General features: G+C 41.7%; 1 protein-coding gene across 2 annotated transcripts; it reads left to right on the plus strand.

Annotated features, from left to right (window-relative positions):
- Window positions 1-5,427: 5,427 nt before the first annotated feature.
- Window positions 5,428-16,623, plus strand: KLHL15 (kelch like family member 15). Of its 2 annotated transcripts, none has more exons than XM_072138001.1 (3): window positions 5,428-5,722; window positions 7,356-8,067; window positions 13,832-16,623. In XM_072138001.1, exons 2-3 carry the CDS (start codon window positions 7,363-7,365, stop codon window positions 14,939-14,941), a joined length of 1,815 nt encoding a protein of 604 aa, XP_071994102.1. In that variant the 5' UTR covers window positions 5,428-5,722; window positions 7,356-7,362; the 3' UTR covers window positions 14,942-16,623. The 2 variants fall into 2 exon arrangements, with proteins under 2 accessions (XP_071994102.1, XP_071994103.1); XM_072138002.1 differs by having other exon boundaries at window positions 5,428-5,547.
- Window positions 16,624-17,032: the final 409 nt, after the last annotated feature.

Below are 17,032 nucleotides of genomic sequence, written 5' to 3' on the forward strand. Positions count from 1 at the left end.
GTTTGGGATCTTTATAAGGATATGTGTGGAGCCTCTGGGGATCTCTCACCCGCAATGGCGCTACTCTCAATGCTACCAGGTCGCCTACGCGACATCAAGAAAGGTATCTTAAGGCATCTCTTGGTGGCCTTCAGGTTAGTGATCCCCAGACTATGGAAATCTACAATCCCCCCTACCCGCTTGATGTGGGTTGAGGAAGTAGACCGTATCTGTCGCATGGAACAACTCCGCGCGTCGGACGGCAACCGGATGGAGACTTACTTCTCCACCTGGTCGAAATGGACACAGTGGAGGAACTCAGACTTATGTGCCACATGGCTTACGGGTAACCCCTGATAGTTGAAGTATTTTCCATACCATCACTCTCCCGATACACGTATATCTCTTTCAAAGACCCCGCTGAGCCAGGGGAGCTTCCAAACCCCCCCTCCCCCAACTTCCCTTCCTTCCCCTTACATCCTCCCCTAATCTCCCTTTCCTCCAGTTGTTCTTACTACTTGTTTTTGTAATAAGGTACCTTAAGTGCCTACGCCTGCGTTATTTGTCAATATACAAAGCTACACCTTGGGGCTGCGTCCCGAATATTTAGACCGCTATGTAGGTCTCTGGGCACTTGTACTTTGTTTTTACTGTTCATATTACTGTCACTTTCTTCACAACTGTGTTTTTACTCAATAAACTCTTATTGAACCATAAAAACGCCACGTGTGTCTTCACCCTTATCCTACACAGTTAATGACAGTTAATAACACAGTGATAAATCTGACGCAAAAAATGACTTGGGTTTTCCTCCACTAAAATGACGGAACCTTGGACACATTGATAAATCCCCCCCCCCCCCATTGTACTTTATGTTAGTTGTAAAATTAAGCGATAAGTTTTGAAAAAAAAAACTGTGAAAAAAAGTGTAAAAAATGTTATGAAACAGGGGGGCTAGTAATCCAAAGGCAAAATATGTCCTTGGGGGAGTAAATCTTGGAGTCACTTGTTGAGAAGGACCTGGGGGTACTAGTAGATCATAAATTGAATAACAGCATGCAATGTCAATCTGCTGCCTCTAAAGCCAGTAGGATCTTGTCATGTATCAAAAGTGGTACATACTCTCGGGATAGGGATGTAATATTACCACTGTACAAGGCATTGGTTCGGCCTTACCTGGAATATGCTGTCCAGTCCCGGTCCATAAAATGGATGCCCTGGAGCTGGAGAGGGTTCAACGTAGAGCCACAAAAGTGATAAGGGGTATGGAGGGTCTTAATTATGAGGAAAGATTAAAACAACTAGATTTATTTAGTCTGGAAAAGAGACGACTACGAGGGGACATGATTCATTTATATAAATATATGAATGGTCCATACAAAAAATATGGTGGTAAGTTGTTCCAGATTAAATCAAATCAGAAGACGAGGGGGCACTGTCTCCATCTGGAGAAGTGAAGGTTTAATCTCCGGAGGCGACAGGGCTTTTTTACTATGAGAACTGTCAATCTGTGGAATAGCCTGCCTCAGGCGCTGGTCACAGCAGGGACAGCGGAGAGCTTCAAGAAGGGTTTAGATGCCTTTTTACATCTATGTAACATTGATGGTTATATTATAAAGAATTGTTTCCCCTAAATCCTTTCCTTATCCAATCCCTTACCTTCCTTGGTTGAACTTGATGGACAAGTGTCTTTTTTCAACCGTATAAACTATGATACTATGAACATGAAACCTCTACCTCTATGCTCCTATGTACTAAAGGTGATAATTCCCTTTCTGTGTACCATTACCTATGGCCTGATATGTAACTTATATGCTATTTTTACATCATTTTATTAATAAAGAATATTATTTTATATATTATTTGGTATTTTATTGGCTTTGGTGTCCAAATCTTTGGTAAATATTGTTTTGCTTCTTAAAGGAAACCTACCACTTCATAAGGTAGGTATGAGATACAAACACCGGGCACCAGCTCAGGGTGAGCTGGTGCCGGTGCTTAGTCTCGTTAGTGTTAAAACCGCGGTATCGCGGTTTTAACACTTTTGAAACTTTCTAGCAGGCACTGCTTCGGCGCTGCGCGCGACCGTGCGCGCGCAACGCCTGCGGCGTTTCCAATGTAGGCGCGCGCACGATCGTGTGCACGAAGCGCCGAAGCAGTGCCTGCTAGAAAGTTTCAAAAGTGTTAAAACCGCGATACCGCGGTTTTAACACTAACGAGACTAAGCACCGGCACCAGCTCACCCTGAGCTGGTGCCCGGTGTTTGTATCTCATACCTACCTTATGAAGTGGTAGGTTTCCTTTAACTTTTACAATATGTAAAACAACTTCTATGGACCCTTTAAATGTTTCACAGGAGTTAAAACAAAATGGAAGCATGACAATTTTTCCCGAGTGTACTGATACATGTGGTAGGGGCACAAGGCCGGGCATGTAATGAAAGCAGCGCCATTCACAGCAGATTTGTATTGTCACATTGTACAGGCTATAAAATGTTCATTTTTTTTGTTAATGCCGAAATATGAGGGCTTAGTATTTGCGGGTTGACATACAAGGTATAGATAATTCATTTGGGGGGGGGGGGGGGTCTATAGCTTATTCATGAGCTTAAGCTATACTTTTTTTGCCCATTTACCATAACGTGAAAATAATATTTTATCTTTATTCTCTGGCTCACTACAGTTATGGTGATACCTCACTTTACAGTTTATATATCTTTGTTCAATTCTACTGAGCAAAACCAATGTTGGAGAAAATCACAACTTTTCAGAGGCCTAACATTTTTTGTGAGTGTATTTGAGGAATAATTATAAATTACGGGAATTTTTTCATGTTTTTCTTTTACGCCATTTGCTGTGAAGGTTCAATATTGCTTTTGATTTATTGTGCAGATTAATATGGAAACTGTGGTGATTAGGGGACTTTTATGTTATTTATTTATTATTTTAAAATGATTTTTACTTTTTAAAAATAAAAAAATCCACACTTGGTGTATGATCTCTTGTTCAAGCCCTTACACACTGCAATACACATGCTGACACATGGTTCGTTAGTTGCAGTTGCCTCGGGGTACACGTTGAACCCTGGGGTTGCTGCAGGATGGATTGGATCACCTGGTAAGCTCACCGGGGCTCCAATCCAGGGGCATTATACTTACTCACCGTGGTCATGCCATCATGGTTAAAGACCTAGGATCCAAGTTTTTCCGATCCCTGGTCTTAGTGCCGGGTCTGGGTGATGACACAGCCCAGCACTTACAGGACACTAGGTCCTGCAATCTTCTTCTGATGCACTGATGTAGAAAGCCAGCGAATCACAAGAAGTACCCTTAAAGGGGTGGATACAGCCCATTTGATATTTTAAACTTCTCCTCTATTCCCCATATAAATGAAATAATCCCTTCAAGGGAGTACAGAAGGAACCCTGACAGATTTAGCATTGGGGTTCAACAACTCCACACCTCTGTGTGGAAGAAAAGTCCCTCTGTAGGTATTTTTCAACCTGTTCCTCTGCCTTGCACCTGGATGTCACTGCCCTCTTGTGGAGAGAAAGCATCACAGTACAGTCTCCATTTTAGGACATGGTCAGAATTCATAGGGGCACATTTACTAAGGGTCCGAACACCGCATTTTCGTCGGATTTCGCTGATTTTTTTCCGTTTTGCGCTGAATGGCCCCGGGGTATTTGGCGCACACGATCGGATTCTGCAGCATCGACGCGACGGCTTGCATGCAACACAAATCGGGGGGCGTGGACGTCGGACAACCCCACTGATTCAGGAAAACCGTGGAATTTAAAAAGTAAATTGTATCGCAAGATGAGCACTCACATGCACCCGGAAGAAGAAGGTGAACTCCGGTGGACCTCAGCAGGTGAAGCGACACATGCAGGAATTTGGACGCGCAGAATACCCAAATCCTCGCCGGACAAGGCACAGCGGGGATCATGACGGGACTGGTAAGTAAATGTGCCCCATAGAGTCTGACACCTGAGTCAGCACGCCGATAATTGGCGCTTGCCGGCCACCTTCCCTGATAAATTCCCTTCCCCTTCCTGTGTCCCCTGCCGGATCTACATGGCTTGTGCCCTAGAGAAAGAAAAATTATGTTTGAATCAGGACAAAAGGACAAAATGGCGTCTGTAGAGAAATATGATATCACACTAGTGAATTTTAGATGGCATAACTTTAATGCAATCTTATGCAGAACTATATATTGCTTTTTTACATTTTTGGAGGATGGGCACGGGAGAGACTGTATAACACAGTGGGGGGCACAAGAAAGGGCTATTTTACAGTGTGGACAGGCCACAGATAAGGGGCATGACACATTGTGAGGTCTCACAGGAAGGGGACATTATAGTAGGTGGGGGCCAGTAAGGGAGGCACAATATTGTGTAGAAAAACTAGGAGGAGAGCTAAAGAGTGGGGCAAAGGGTGCGACTGCTAAACTAAAACGGGCCTGCAGCACACTGTTCTTCTTTCTCCATCATAAAACTTGGGAAGTATGCGTTTATTTCTTTTTTTCATCTTTAGCTACATAAGGATTCCGGCTCATATACAAATTGTTTAGTCATAGATGCCAAGTGTTGCATCTAAATGTTAAAGGAAATCTACCCTCAAAATCCTTCATGATAAACCTGGGACACTTTACTCCTAGATCCAGGCACCGTGACTGTGGTAATCTACTTATATTTATTTATAACCTATATTTGTTATCCATCTTTCTAAAATCAACTTTTAAAATTATGCTAAGGAGTGTGAGGAGCTCTGGTGTTACCAGAGCCCCTCAGTGCTGCAGTGTCACAGGCTGTTAAAATGAGCAGTTCATGTCTTATCCAACCCCCTGCTCTCTCTCCCTCCGCCTGCTCATTGCAACAGCAGATGAAAATACATCACTGAGGGGCTTTGGAAACTCCCTCTGGAGCCCCTTAGACTTATTAGCATAATTTTACACGTTGATGTTTGAAGGACAGGGGCCATGGATAACATATGTAAGAATATTATCACAGTCACTGTGCCTGGATCTATGAGTAAGTGTCCCTGGTTTATCATGGTGGATTTTCTTGGTAGATTTTCTGTACTGCTTCTTCCTGGTAAAAACATTTCTGTGACAATATAGTGGGACATTCATGTTTTCAATTCTCTTACTTTTCTCATGCAACCTTCCTTCAATAGGTGATAACAGGAGGAGTCTGTGCGATATATTTTGAAACGCAACCCAAACGCCACATGTGAAAGTGCGTTTACACAAGTTGTAGAGGAAGAGGCAACTGCAACAATCTAATTTAAAAAAAAAAACAAAAAAAACAGTCCTATCACACGGCTTTTATACCCAAGATGCATTGCCGAAATACGCCCCGCCCCAACACCCAAGGGGGTGTGGCGTCTTCCGCCATCTTTACTAAGGGAAAAATCCATCCAGTATGGAAAGCGCTAGTCCCAACGGAAAGGGCGGATGGGCGGAAAGACAGCGAGCCAATCAGTGAAGCGCAGCCTGGAGATCCACCAATGGTAGGCCCGGCGTTGTGACACGACTTCCGGGGCTGCTCCGTGGCCTGGCGCTGCAGGTAGGAAGGTGCTGCTGTCTGGGTGGATAGCGGAGCTGGTGTGGCGGGGATGCGGTGAGCAGTGTCTGTGAAGCGGGCACCGAGCAGCGACGGAGACGTGCAGGACATAAAGGCCGGATGTTACACCCAGGGCTGGGCTGTGCAGGACGCATCCCCTCGGTGGACGGGCTGGTAGGTGAGTATTGTGTGCACCGGCTTTACCATATTTGGGCTACTGCTCCTCCCATGACAGCACGGGCAGGAAAGCTGTGACACTCTGTGCTGCTGTGGCACTGTATATCCCAGACTGACAATCTCCCCCTGTGCAGGCCCCTTCTTGTGGCTCTCACCAGCCATGACTGGGGCTCATGCTATGGTCTTATGGCCTCCAGTAACTTCCTTATGGTTGTTCTCGTAGAAGATGATTCTGAAGTCTGATGTATCTCATAGAAAGTGTTCCAAAACCTCTCCATTCAGATGAAGTCCTGGCTGAGACCTGGGGATGACTTGTCTGCCTGTACAATCAGCCAGGACCGGGGCTGTCTGCATCATTGTCATCTATAATACATGTCCCATAGGACTAAAAGCAGGATAATAGTACAGGACAGTAGTCCCACAGGGAGGCAGTGACCCCACACTATTACAGAGGATGGAGATGCCCTGCACAGTATGGCTGACCTGAAGCCCAAATCTAATGGGCTAAATACACCTGTCCAAGCCAGCCGAAGTGTCCTGGTCAGTGGTGGATCCCTTAAACTACGGACAGTGAAAGGCATAGTTTAATTTTTTTCAAGAAAAGGCATCTAGTTTTCCTATATATGTTCTCAATCAATTCCTAATGCTTGTCTACATCTCTGCTTGCTGTCATTCTGAGGAAACTTCAATGTTTACTTCCTGTAGATAGAAATTTCTCTGTAGTGCACGACTCGTATCACACGAACAGCTGTGATTACTGAGCCGTGCACCTGTGTGACATCACATGACCAGGGACTAGAGATGAGTGGATTTGCCTGAGACGGACATATTGCCGAACAGCCAATTTGGCAAAATGATGCAACTAGCTATGGCTGTCCCAGGGGGACTCCTTGTAACATCTATCACTATGATGTACAGTCACCTGTACTCTGCATTGCATTTTGTCTGTAAAACCCATAGGGTCTGATTATTGGGATTGTCGCCTCCACTAATCACGAGCAGGGTGGCCCATGTGCCTTTTGTTAAAGGGGTTGTCTGGAGGTTGAGGAACATGGCTGCTTTGTTCCAAATAACTGCACCACACCTGACTGTGGTTTGTGCTGGTATTGCAGCTCAGCTGCATAGAGATGTATGGATCTGAGCTTCATCATTAGGCCGCATTTACATGAACGTATGCCCGCCTGGCAAGCTAGAGAGGAGGAGGGGTGACCCCTCCCCTCTCCATAGAGATGTACGGACGTGCATGTGGGGGAAGATAGGACATGTTCTATGATTTCCCCGTGTACAGAATGGTACAATGCCAGACGTGTGTGGCACCATATCGCTCCGTGCACCCATTGCCATGTATAGGGGACGTATGGACGCTTGGGGGCGTATGGACGCTTGCGGCCTACCCCATACGATCGCGTGAATGTAGCCTTAGTTGTAGAGCTCTACATAGTGATCCCATCTTTTAAAAATGACTGGTTTAAGATAAATGTAAACCCAGCACTGAAGAGATGATATAAAAGGATCGGTAAGTTGCATCAATGACATAACTTTGTAGTCACTCTGTGATTGCTTGTTCCTACTTAGCTTGGTTAATAACTGTTATAGATGTTGTACATTAAATAACCATGTTGTGTATTCTTTAGGTGATTCATGGCCGGGGACGTGGAAGGGTTCACTTCTTCAAACCATGATAGCAGTGTCACTGCAGGATTCAGGGCACTGTATGAGGAGGGCCTGTTGGTTGACGTCACCCTTGTGATAGAAGATCACCAGTTCCAAGCACACAAAGCACTGTTGGCCACTCAGAGTGACTACTTCCGCATTATGTTCACGGCCGACATGAGGGAACGTGATCAGGACAAGATATATCTAAAAGGATTGACGGCTACCGGCTTCAGCCACGTGCTCCAGTTCATGTACTATGGGAACATAGACCTTAGCATGGCCAGCGTTCATGAAATCCTGCAGGCGGCTATGTATGTGCAGTTGACCGAAGTTGTCAAATTTTGCTGTTCTTTCCTCATGGCTAAAATATGTCTGGACAACTGTGCAGAAATTATGAGGCTTCTGGATGACTTCAGTGTTGACGTTGAAGGTGTCAGGGAGAAGCTGGACACTTTTCTGTTGGAAAACTTTGTTCCTCTTATGGGTAGACCTGACTTTCTCTCCTACCTTAGCTTTGAAAAGCTCAAGAGCTACCTGGACAATGACCGCTTGAGTCGGTTCCCCGAGATTGACCTGTATGAAGCTGTTCAGGCTTGGTTGCGGCATGATAGAAGGCGCTGGAGACACACAGACACCATCATACAGAACATCAGGTTTTGTTTGATGACTCCATCCCATGTCTATGAGAAGGTTAGTGAGATTGAAAGCTCTAGACAAGATTCTTCACTTAGCTAGGGCACCACCACATCAATAGGTAAGATTCATGGGGGTTGTTGGGTAAGCAAATGGAGATGGCAGAACTGACCCGCAGTTATTGGTTTCTGTATACCCTTTATTTTATTTTATTTTTTCCTTATTATTTGTTACATATTTACAGCAAATAAAATGACACATTTAGAAAATGTATTATCGTGGTCCTTAAGTTGGTTTCAGTCGTTTATTTCTTTTTCTTTTTGCATCATGCTAGGTTCACATCTGTTTAACAGGTTTCATTAAAAAATATGGTTCCTGTCGGCAAAATAATGGACATGGAGAACAAATAGACCACAATGTTTCATCTTAATTGGAATCTGTTATTTGACACCTCCATTCTGTATGGTGTTATCATTGTTCTGCTCCTAAATATGGCAGAAAAAGTGGATAGAAACAGATCTGTGAACCTAGCAGTAGCGCATATATATAATTTTTTTTTTTTTTTTTTTTTTTTTACCCATGATTACTCCAAGACCAGTCTGTAATTGTAGTTGTGAGTATTGTACACTTGTCATGCAGTGCAATGTATGGGGGTAGAGAAAGCGCAGACATTAGATTTAGATATAATATATGTCTCATTAGTATGGCAGCCTATACCCAGACCATAATGGTCAAAGATAAGTGGACTAGAGGTAAAAACAAATTCACTCCGGCACCGGCGTGGCTTGATTAAAATTTCATTCAATCTTTATTTTCTTCCGATTAAAATAAAGGACATGACAACCCAATGGCAACACCAGTTGTTACATATTGCGGGATTAAGCCTACGCGTTTCAGGTGCTACACGCACCCTTAGTCATGGCAGCGTGCCATGACTAAGGGTGCGTGTAGCACCTGAAACGCGTAGGCTTAATCCCGCAATATGTAACAACTGGTGTTGCCATTGGGTTGTCATGTCCTATATTTTAATCGGAAGAAAATAAAGATTGAATGAAATTTTAATCAAGCCACGCCGGTGCCGGAGTGAATTTGTTTTTACCTCTACAATACTACGTCAAGGTCCGGGCGCACTCCATGAGCATGACGTTGAGCTAAGGTGAGCCGCTATTTACCTATCTTTCTCTTAAAGATAAGTGGACACCTAACTATTACATCCTCCCTTAACCTTGTCCTTCCCTTTTTCTTGTTCTGGCAGGATTTGCAATAGATTTATGATCATTGGGGGGCTTTCTGTCCGTCCTGGGGGTTTTTGATGGAGTTTAGTTCAGAGTTATGCTCATCTCCAAGTATTTCCTTTACAAACTCTGCAATCCATTTTTGTTCAGCACATGATTTCATGCATGGTAGCAACTGAGGGGCAGCCTGAGAAATGTGGCCATGTAAATATTACATACTCCTCTTAAACTTAGGACACTTTCACACTTGCATCTAACTTTTAATCACACAAACCCTATCAATTGTTTAGCAAAAGTGGACAACCCCTTTAAGTTTATGCTCATGATATTAGATCTTGCTTTGCCTACTTGGTCCTGAAAACCCAATGCATAAGGCTCCTGTGAACAGTTGTAGTGACGGTCTCGGTTGCCCTGCTGTCTTAAGGTTCCATGTAACAGCTAGAATCTGTAACTACAGTAGATGGGAGGGAGCTGCAGTTGTAGTTACAACTACTAGCCACTAGTAGGTGTTTAATCTGTGTGGCAGGCCGCTTGTTTGCCTCCTACCATTCACACATTAATGGCTTCCTTCAGTAATTATTGCAACCCCCTTTAAACGATGAAGAATGGTTTCATGGTTGTGTTCTATTCTTATATGGCCTATTGGTTAGAGGAAGTGTCCACTTGTTTTTGACTACTAAGGTGTTAAAAGACATCTACCAGCAGGATGAAGGATTGTCTATCAAACACACTTACATGCTGCTGTGTGCAGAACCTGCTCTTCTCCTAGCTTTTTATTCTCAGGGTTTTTTTTTTTTTTTTTTTTTTCAACAAAAAGGGCATTTCAAATTAAGCAAATGAGCCTAAAGGGCTCATGGCTCTATAGTTGTTAATTGAGCCTGGAGACCCTCAGGGTCATTAGCATAATTTTTAAAGCCTTTTCTCTCAAAAACAAGGGCATAGGAAGCTTAACCTGTTAACGCCGTACTAGTACAATGTCGAGCCAATGCCATATCGGCATTACATTCTAGCTGAGGTGACATTGTGAATCCCCATGTAACACGAGCGGTCAGAGCCATCTCCAATTAAGGGTGTTAACCCCTTTTAAATGTCGTGGTCAGGGCGACTGTAGAATTTAAATGAATGCAGGGAGATTCCCTTCTCAATCAGCGTCCCCGCAACATTTTTAGTAGGGCGGGTGCCCATCGTTGCTTTGGTAACCCTGGGGTCTGAGCAAAGAGCACAGGGCTGTCCATAATAAATGCCTATAAGGTCCTTACAGACAGTGTGTCAGCCTATGCACTGCTTGTTCATGTCCCATAGTGGGACAAGTAAAAAAATAAAAAAAAGTTTTAAATTATAGTAAACAAATAAATTAATCAAAAAGCCCCCAAAGCCTGTTACACGTAATGCATATACAATAAAAAAAGTGAAAATCGGCATACAAACCCCACATATGTGGTATCGCCATGTCTGCAATGACCCGTACAATAAAACAAAATCATTATTATGCCCGCATTATAAACGCCTTAAAAAACCCAAATTATGATATTTTTTACCTATTTTGTCCCACAAAAATGCAATGAATAGTGATCAAAAAACTGTATCAATACAGAAAAGGTACTTGCTATTGTAACGTACATGTCCCGCAAAACACAAGCTCTCATCCAGCTGTATAGACCAAAAATTAAGAGTTATGCAACTTGTAAAATGGTGATGCAAAAATTATAGATTTTGTTCCCCACATTTGTTTTTATTTTACAACGTTAGTAAAATGTTAGAAAAAATATAGAAATGTGGCATTGTGGTAATCGTACTGACCTGCTGAATAAATCTAACATATTACTTAGAGCATTTGGTGAACACCAAAAAAAAGTAAATCAATAACAGAATTGATAATTTTTCTAAAAAACCCCCCCCACACACACACACAGTGTTTCATTTTCAGAAATCGGGCATAGCCTTCCCACAATAGTAGCTCTAAAAATGCATCTCATCCCCTACATAATAACCCTTCGCATGGCAACATTAACAAAAACAAATAAAAAATTGCGCCATGAACCAGAAAAAAACCACTAAATACTATGGTTAATGCGGGGGGTCTCTGTACTCAAGAGAAATTGTATAACACATTGTAAGATGGGTTTTCTCTTTTTATCTTTTGTAAAGGTGTAAATGTAAGGGCTAAGTGAACCTTTAACCGACAAAATTTGACCATGTAGGGGGTTTCTGTATTGCAAATTTCCTCAAAAACGATAGTGATACCAAAAAAAGTCAACATGGAAATCTCCCTGAAAAAGAGTTTTTCTATTTGTAAGCCGCGTGACATCAAAATAAATTATCCAGACATTTCCAAAATGATGAAAATGTAAAGTAGACGTATGGGAAATGTTATTTAGCAACTTTAATTTAGGTGATAAAACTATCTGCCTGAAAACTACATCATCTCGATTTTATTGGAAATGGCACTTTTCTTGCGTCTACTCATAAAATAAAATTGGCCAAAATTTACCACTACAATGAAGTACAACGTGACGAAAAATCAATCTTAAAATCACTTTCATAAGTAAAAGTGTTCAAAAGTTATAACCATATAACTCAGAATACCAAAAATGGAACTCAGCCTTAAATGGCATCTACCACCAGTATGAAAGACTATGCAAATGAGCCTGAGGGGCTCCAGACTTTTGCATACAGTCTTTCATTCTGGTGGTAAATATCCTTTAAAGGAAACCTACCATTTGATGCATTATGAAGCAAACGTACCTTGAGAATGCTGTAGCTACACTGATGCAGGATCATATCTTGGTTAATCCCTCTGCTGAGTGATTTTGCTGATAAAACAGATATAACATTATGATAATGAAGCTCTGTCGCTTCTATGGCTCCTTCAGCACTTGCTTCCGCGCTTCTCCTGGCAGGAGAGTTTTTCTTTGCAGGAGAAGATGAAGCAATCACTTTTCTCCCTGCCAGACAGAAAAATCAATTGCTGCACCATCCCCCAGCTGCTGTGTATGAGTCATTCGGCTCAGGTTGATTAGTCATGCTTGACTAACTGCCATTTGTAATTACAAGTTCCCGTGTGTAATGTGTTGTTCGAGGAAGCCATGCTGACCCAGCTCTCCCAAGGTCCCGAATGTTATAATAGTTTTTTTTTTTTTTTTTTTTTCAGCAAAACCACTCAGCTCAGGGATTAACCAAGATATGATCCTTTGTCAGTGTAGCTACAGCATTCTCAAAGTGTGTTTGCTTCATAATGCATCAAATCAAATGGTAGGTTTCCTTTAAGCTATAGACTGTCTACGTCCTGAAGGGGTTAAAGAAGAGCAGATCCTGCCAAAGGGAGCAAACAACAGTATGTATAATGTCAGTGTGCTGGGTTTACAATCCTTCATCCTGGTTTTTTGCCTTCATCCTTTTTTTGCTCGGTTAGCAAAAGTCAATCAAGGGATATCCATTTTAAATACAGAAGGTAATAATAAAGGTCAAAACACAGGTGTGAACTGGGCCTAAGCTTGCTTAAAAAGATATTTAACCCCTCAGTTGGATCCAGTAAGGTATAACAGATGGGATATATTTGTTTCCATGTAACTAGTTTTCTCACAGTTGCCGCATCAGCTCCAGGTTGCAGCACATCGGGTTAGTATTCTTCTAGAGGTTGAAAAGAACTTGTATTTTAATGGTATCAACATATTGCATTAAGATTTTTATTTTTTTTTTTTGTGTGTAACAGTGCATTATTTCTATATAGAAATATAATTAAAAGGATTATTTAGTATTGCAACTTTTCCCAAACTGCTATAGAAAGTGTCAAGGCTTTGTGGCTGTGGTAATCGTTCTTGCAGATCATCAGTGCTACACAAGTACGGATCACCACTGGGTCATTGACTTATGTTTGTTGTTATATGTGTTGCGTTCTTGCATATGTGTTAAATGTTTTTTTGTTTAAAGGGGAATTCCAGGAATAAGCATAATTCATATTCAAATGGATCATTAACATATTAGCTAATGAAGAATTAAAATGCTACTTGCCCTTTAATCAGTCCTGTGACTTTGTCCATGTGGAGCAGACACAGGACAGAAGATGCCGCTGGTCACATGTCCACATGGGAAGAGCTGTTGCTGAGAACTGTGGGATCATGGGACTTGTAGTTGTTCATGGTGGCCATCTTGGAGATAACTTCACCTACTTTAGAAAACCCTTAATATTTTTTCAAATCCTGATAACTCTGTTTTGTGATGACATTGAGTCCTGTTGTATTCATTCATTAATAGCATTATGGGTTTCTGTATCCAATGTTCATATTTCCGGAATACCCCTTTAAATCTTAAAACTGCTTATAGCCACAGGGACCATGCGTCCCACTATATCGCAGTAGGTACCAGTAGGTACCGTCTTGTATGGATCTATAGCACTTTTTATGTAAGTCTGTGCAGTGGCTTTGAACGTTTAGGGATTTGCTGTGTAGATTTTATTGGGAATAGAAAGAGACAAGAAACTAGGACTATGATGTATGTCTGCTTTGGAAATAATCCGACTATGATAGTAGTCTTGGTAGTCTTTAAATCTGTTGGCCAACCAACATTTTGTTTTTTTCTTCTTTTAGGTAAAAACTTCAGAGTTTTACAGATATTCCCGCCAGCTGAGGCACGAGGTTGAGCAGGCGCTGAACTACTTTCACAATGTAAGCGAGCAACCCTTAATGGAGATGAAATCCAACCACATTCGCTCAGTGAAACCTCATACAGCCGTGTTCCGGGGGATGATAGGACACAGCATGGTCAACAGCAAAATCCTCCTGTTACACAAGCCGCGTGTGTGGTGGGAACTGGAAGGACCCCTGGTGCCTCTACGACCGGATTGCCTGGCCATCGTCAACAATTTTGTCTTCTTGCTCGGAGGAGAAGAACTCGGCCCAGATGGAGAATTTCATGCTTCATCGAAAGTGTTCAGATACGATCCACGTCAGAACAGCTGGGTGCGGATGTCCGATATGTCTGTACCCCGGTCTGAGTTTGCAGTGGGTGTTATAGGGCGATTTATTTATGCAGTTGCGGGAAGGACGAGAGACGAAACCTTTTATTCTACGGAGCGGTATGATATCATAGAAAACAAGTGGGAGTTTGTAGATCCATACCCAGTGAATAAGTATGGCCACGAGGGTACCGTTCTCAACAACAAGCTGTTCATCACTGGTGGGATCACATCCTCTTCCACTTCCAAGCAAGTTTGTGTTTTCGACCCAAGTAAAGAGGGAGCGGTAGAACAGAGAACCCGGAGGACACAGGTGCACATGAACTGCTGGGAAAACAAGTGCAAAATGAACTACGCCAGATGCTTTCACAAGATGATCTCTTACAATGGTAAACTTTATGTCTTTGGTGGAGTGTGCGTTATTCTAAGAGCGTCCTTTGAATCGCAGGGCTGTCCATCTACTGAGGTTTATGACCCCGAGGCAGATCAGTGGACTATCCTGGCATCTATGCCCATTGGCAGGAGTGGCCACGGAGTCGCTGTGCTGGATAAACAGATCATGGTGCTGGGCGGACTTTGTTATAATGGTCATTACAGCGACTCTATCCTGACTTTTGACCCAGAGGAGAACAAATGGAAAGAAGATGAATACCCCAGAATGCCTTGCAAGCTGGATGGCCTACAAGTATGCAGTCTCCATTTTCCAGAATATGTTTTAGAGCACGTGAAACGTTGCACTTAACAATAGTAGAAAATAAACTCATGTCGCCGTATTATTATTATTTTTTTTTTTAATGTCTTAAGCAGCTGTTTTACCCTTTTTTTATGCTTTGTGTAGGGTCAAAATTACAGGCTTTCTGTGATACGCAGAGAGCAGTCAGTTTTCAAAAGTCCAAAATGGGTCTGGCCTGAATCTTGCAAAATATCACAATAGTGTGACTGCATTTTATACCTTTTTATTTTTTTTATATCTTTTATCGTACTTGAACCCTTTTCTTTTGTTTTAAATTATTGAATCTGCCACGTGACTTGGAAATTAGATCTATTTAGCTTATTAATGGCAAACTGACCTCTTGCTAAATAATTTTCCTGTACAGATATCAACCTTTAAGTATCTGCATGACTCAGGCCTTTTGCTACCTCTGATATTCTTTATGGCTGCAGCATTTGTTCCAGATTTGAAGTAAGTGACCACAACATCCGGTCCATAAACGGGAAAGATCAGACAACATGGCAGCTGTAAATGAGGGTGCACAAAGCACAACTATTTGAGGTTTTCAGAACCCTCAAAACAAAGGGAAAACTTTTGGCTAATAATTGTGTGTTCTTGCACAAGTGACTATAACGTTCTGCTTTCTCTGCGCACCTGATGTCATATGGTTCTTACCTTTAGTATTCAGAAGGCTCTTAATAGGCAATGTAACAGGTCCACTGAATAGAAGATGCAGGCTGAATTTATTATGGATATTTGATCTATCCTACTTCATTACACATGTGTTAAAGGGGCATATCATTATAAAATGTTGTGGTCTAGTAGCCCGATTTTAAAACCAGGTTCATTTACATCCTCATATTCATCAAATCAAAACAACTTTTTTTTTTTTTTTTTGCTTTTGTCCTTTGCCAGAAAGAGCAGAGTAAGGGATTTAAAGCGTAACTCAAATTTCTACAAAATTTTATAAATAAATAATGCAGGTGATCATATTAGACTTTGTAATATACTTTATTAAAGGAAAAGCATCCACCAGGATGAAGGATTGTAAACCAAGCACACTTACTGGTGTGTGCCCTTTCTAGCAGGATCTGCTCTTCTAAAATATTATTCCCCGGTTTTTACAAAAAAAAGCTTTTTAAAATTATTCAAATGATCCTGAGGGACTCAAGGGCATTTGCTAAAATAAGAGCAGATACTGCTAGAGAGGGCACAAACCAGTATGTCAGTGTGCTTGGTTTACAATCCTTCATCCTGGTGGTAGATGTCCTTTAAGTAAATCTGTTCCTGTGTCCTTCTTTTGCGTCAGTTTGTGTATATCGAAGTTCTGTCCTTTATCCGCTGACCGCGACAATGTGTTTAACGACTGAAATCTTTACAGTCAGTCTCTGGATAATGTAATCTCCTCAGAGCAAGGAATTGTAAAGGGAATTGGGTAAGGAAAACGTTAATCATTAGCCTCCTTATCTGTCTAAAGTGGGTGGAGCTCAGAAGGCTTTCAGATACACTGCTCACTACAATAAAAAGACGCAGAGAAGCTGCCTTAATTAAATATATTCCAAAGTTTACCATTAGGAACCTGCAAATTTCTGAAGTTAAATAAAATCCGTTTTAGTTGCCCTTTTAAGAATTATTCTGCTAAGTTTATTGTATTTGTGTTTCAAGAGAATGTAACGCAAATGTTATTTATTAAAACCTGAAAGCAAAGCATATCACTTCTATCATCTGTTTTTATTTTCTGATTTGTAGTGTGTTTTTTTTTTTTTTGTTTTTTTGTTTTTTTTTTTTTAATCTATCATGGAGATGTTGACCGGGGGCTGCGGTCTTGCCCAAGCTGCTTTTCTGTGCTGTTAACAGCATGTAAATGAGGTGACTGCTGCAAAGAAAATCCCTACAGAATTTCCAAGTTTGCATCTTTTATTAGACTAAGTGGCCACAATGGAAATTGCAGTATTTGTTTGACAAATTATCTAAACTTTAAGTAAATGGTTTATTTTCTGTTGACACATTACCTGTATGATGATACTTGGACCCGCTGCGGATCAGTTGAACTGAACCTAAGGGTCTATGGTGGTTTGCTGTATATTTCATTGCTGAATTCACACACATGTATGGGGGACG

This window comes from Engystomops pustulosus, chromosome 2 (genome assembly GCF_040894005.1).
Source record: "Engystomops pustulosus chromosome 2, aEngPut4.maternal, whole genome shotgun sequence".
Lineage (NCBI taxonomy): Eukaryota > Metazoa > Chordata > Amphibia > Anura > Leptodactylidae > Engystomops > Engystomops pustulosus.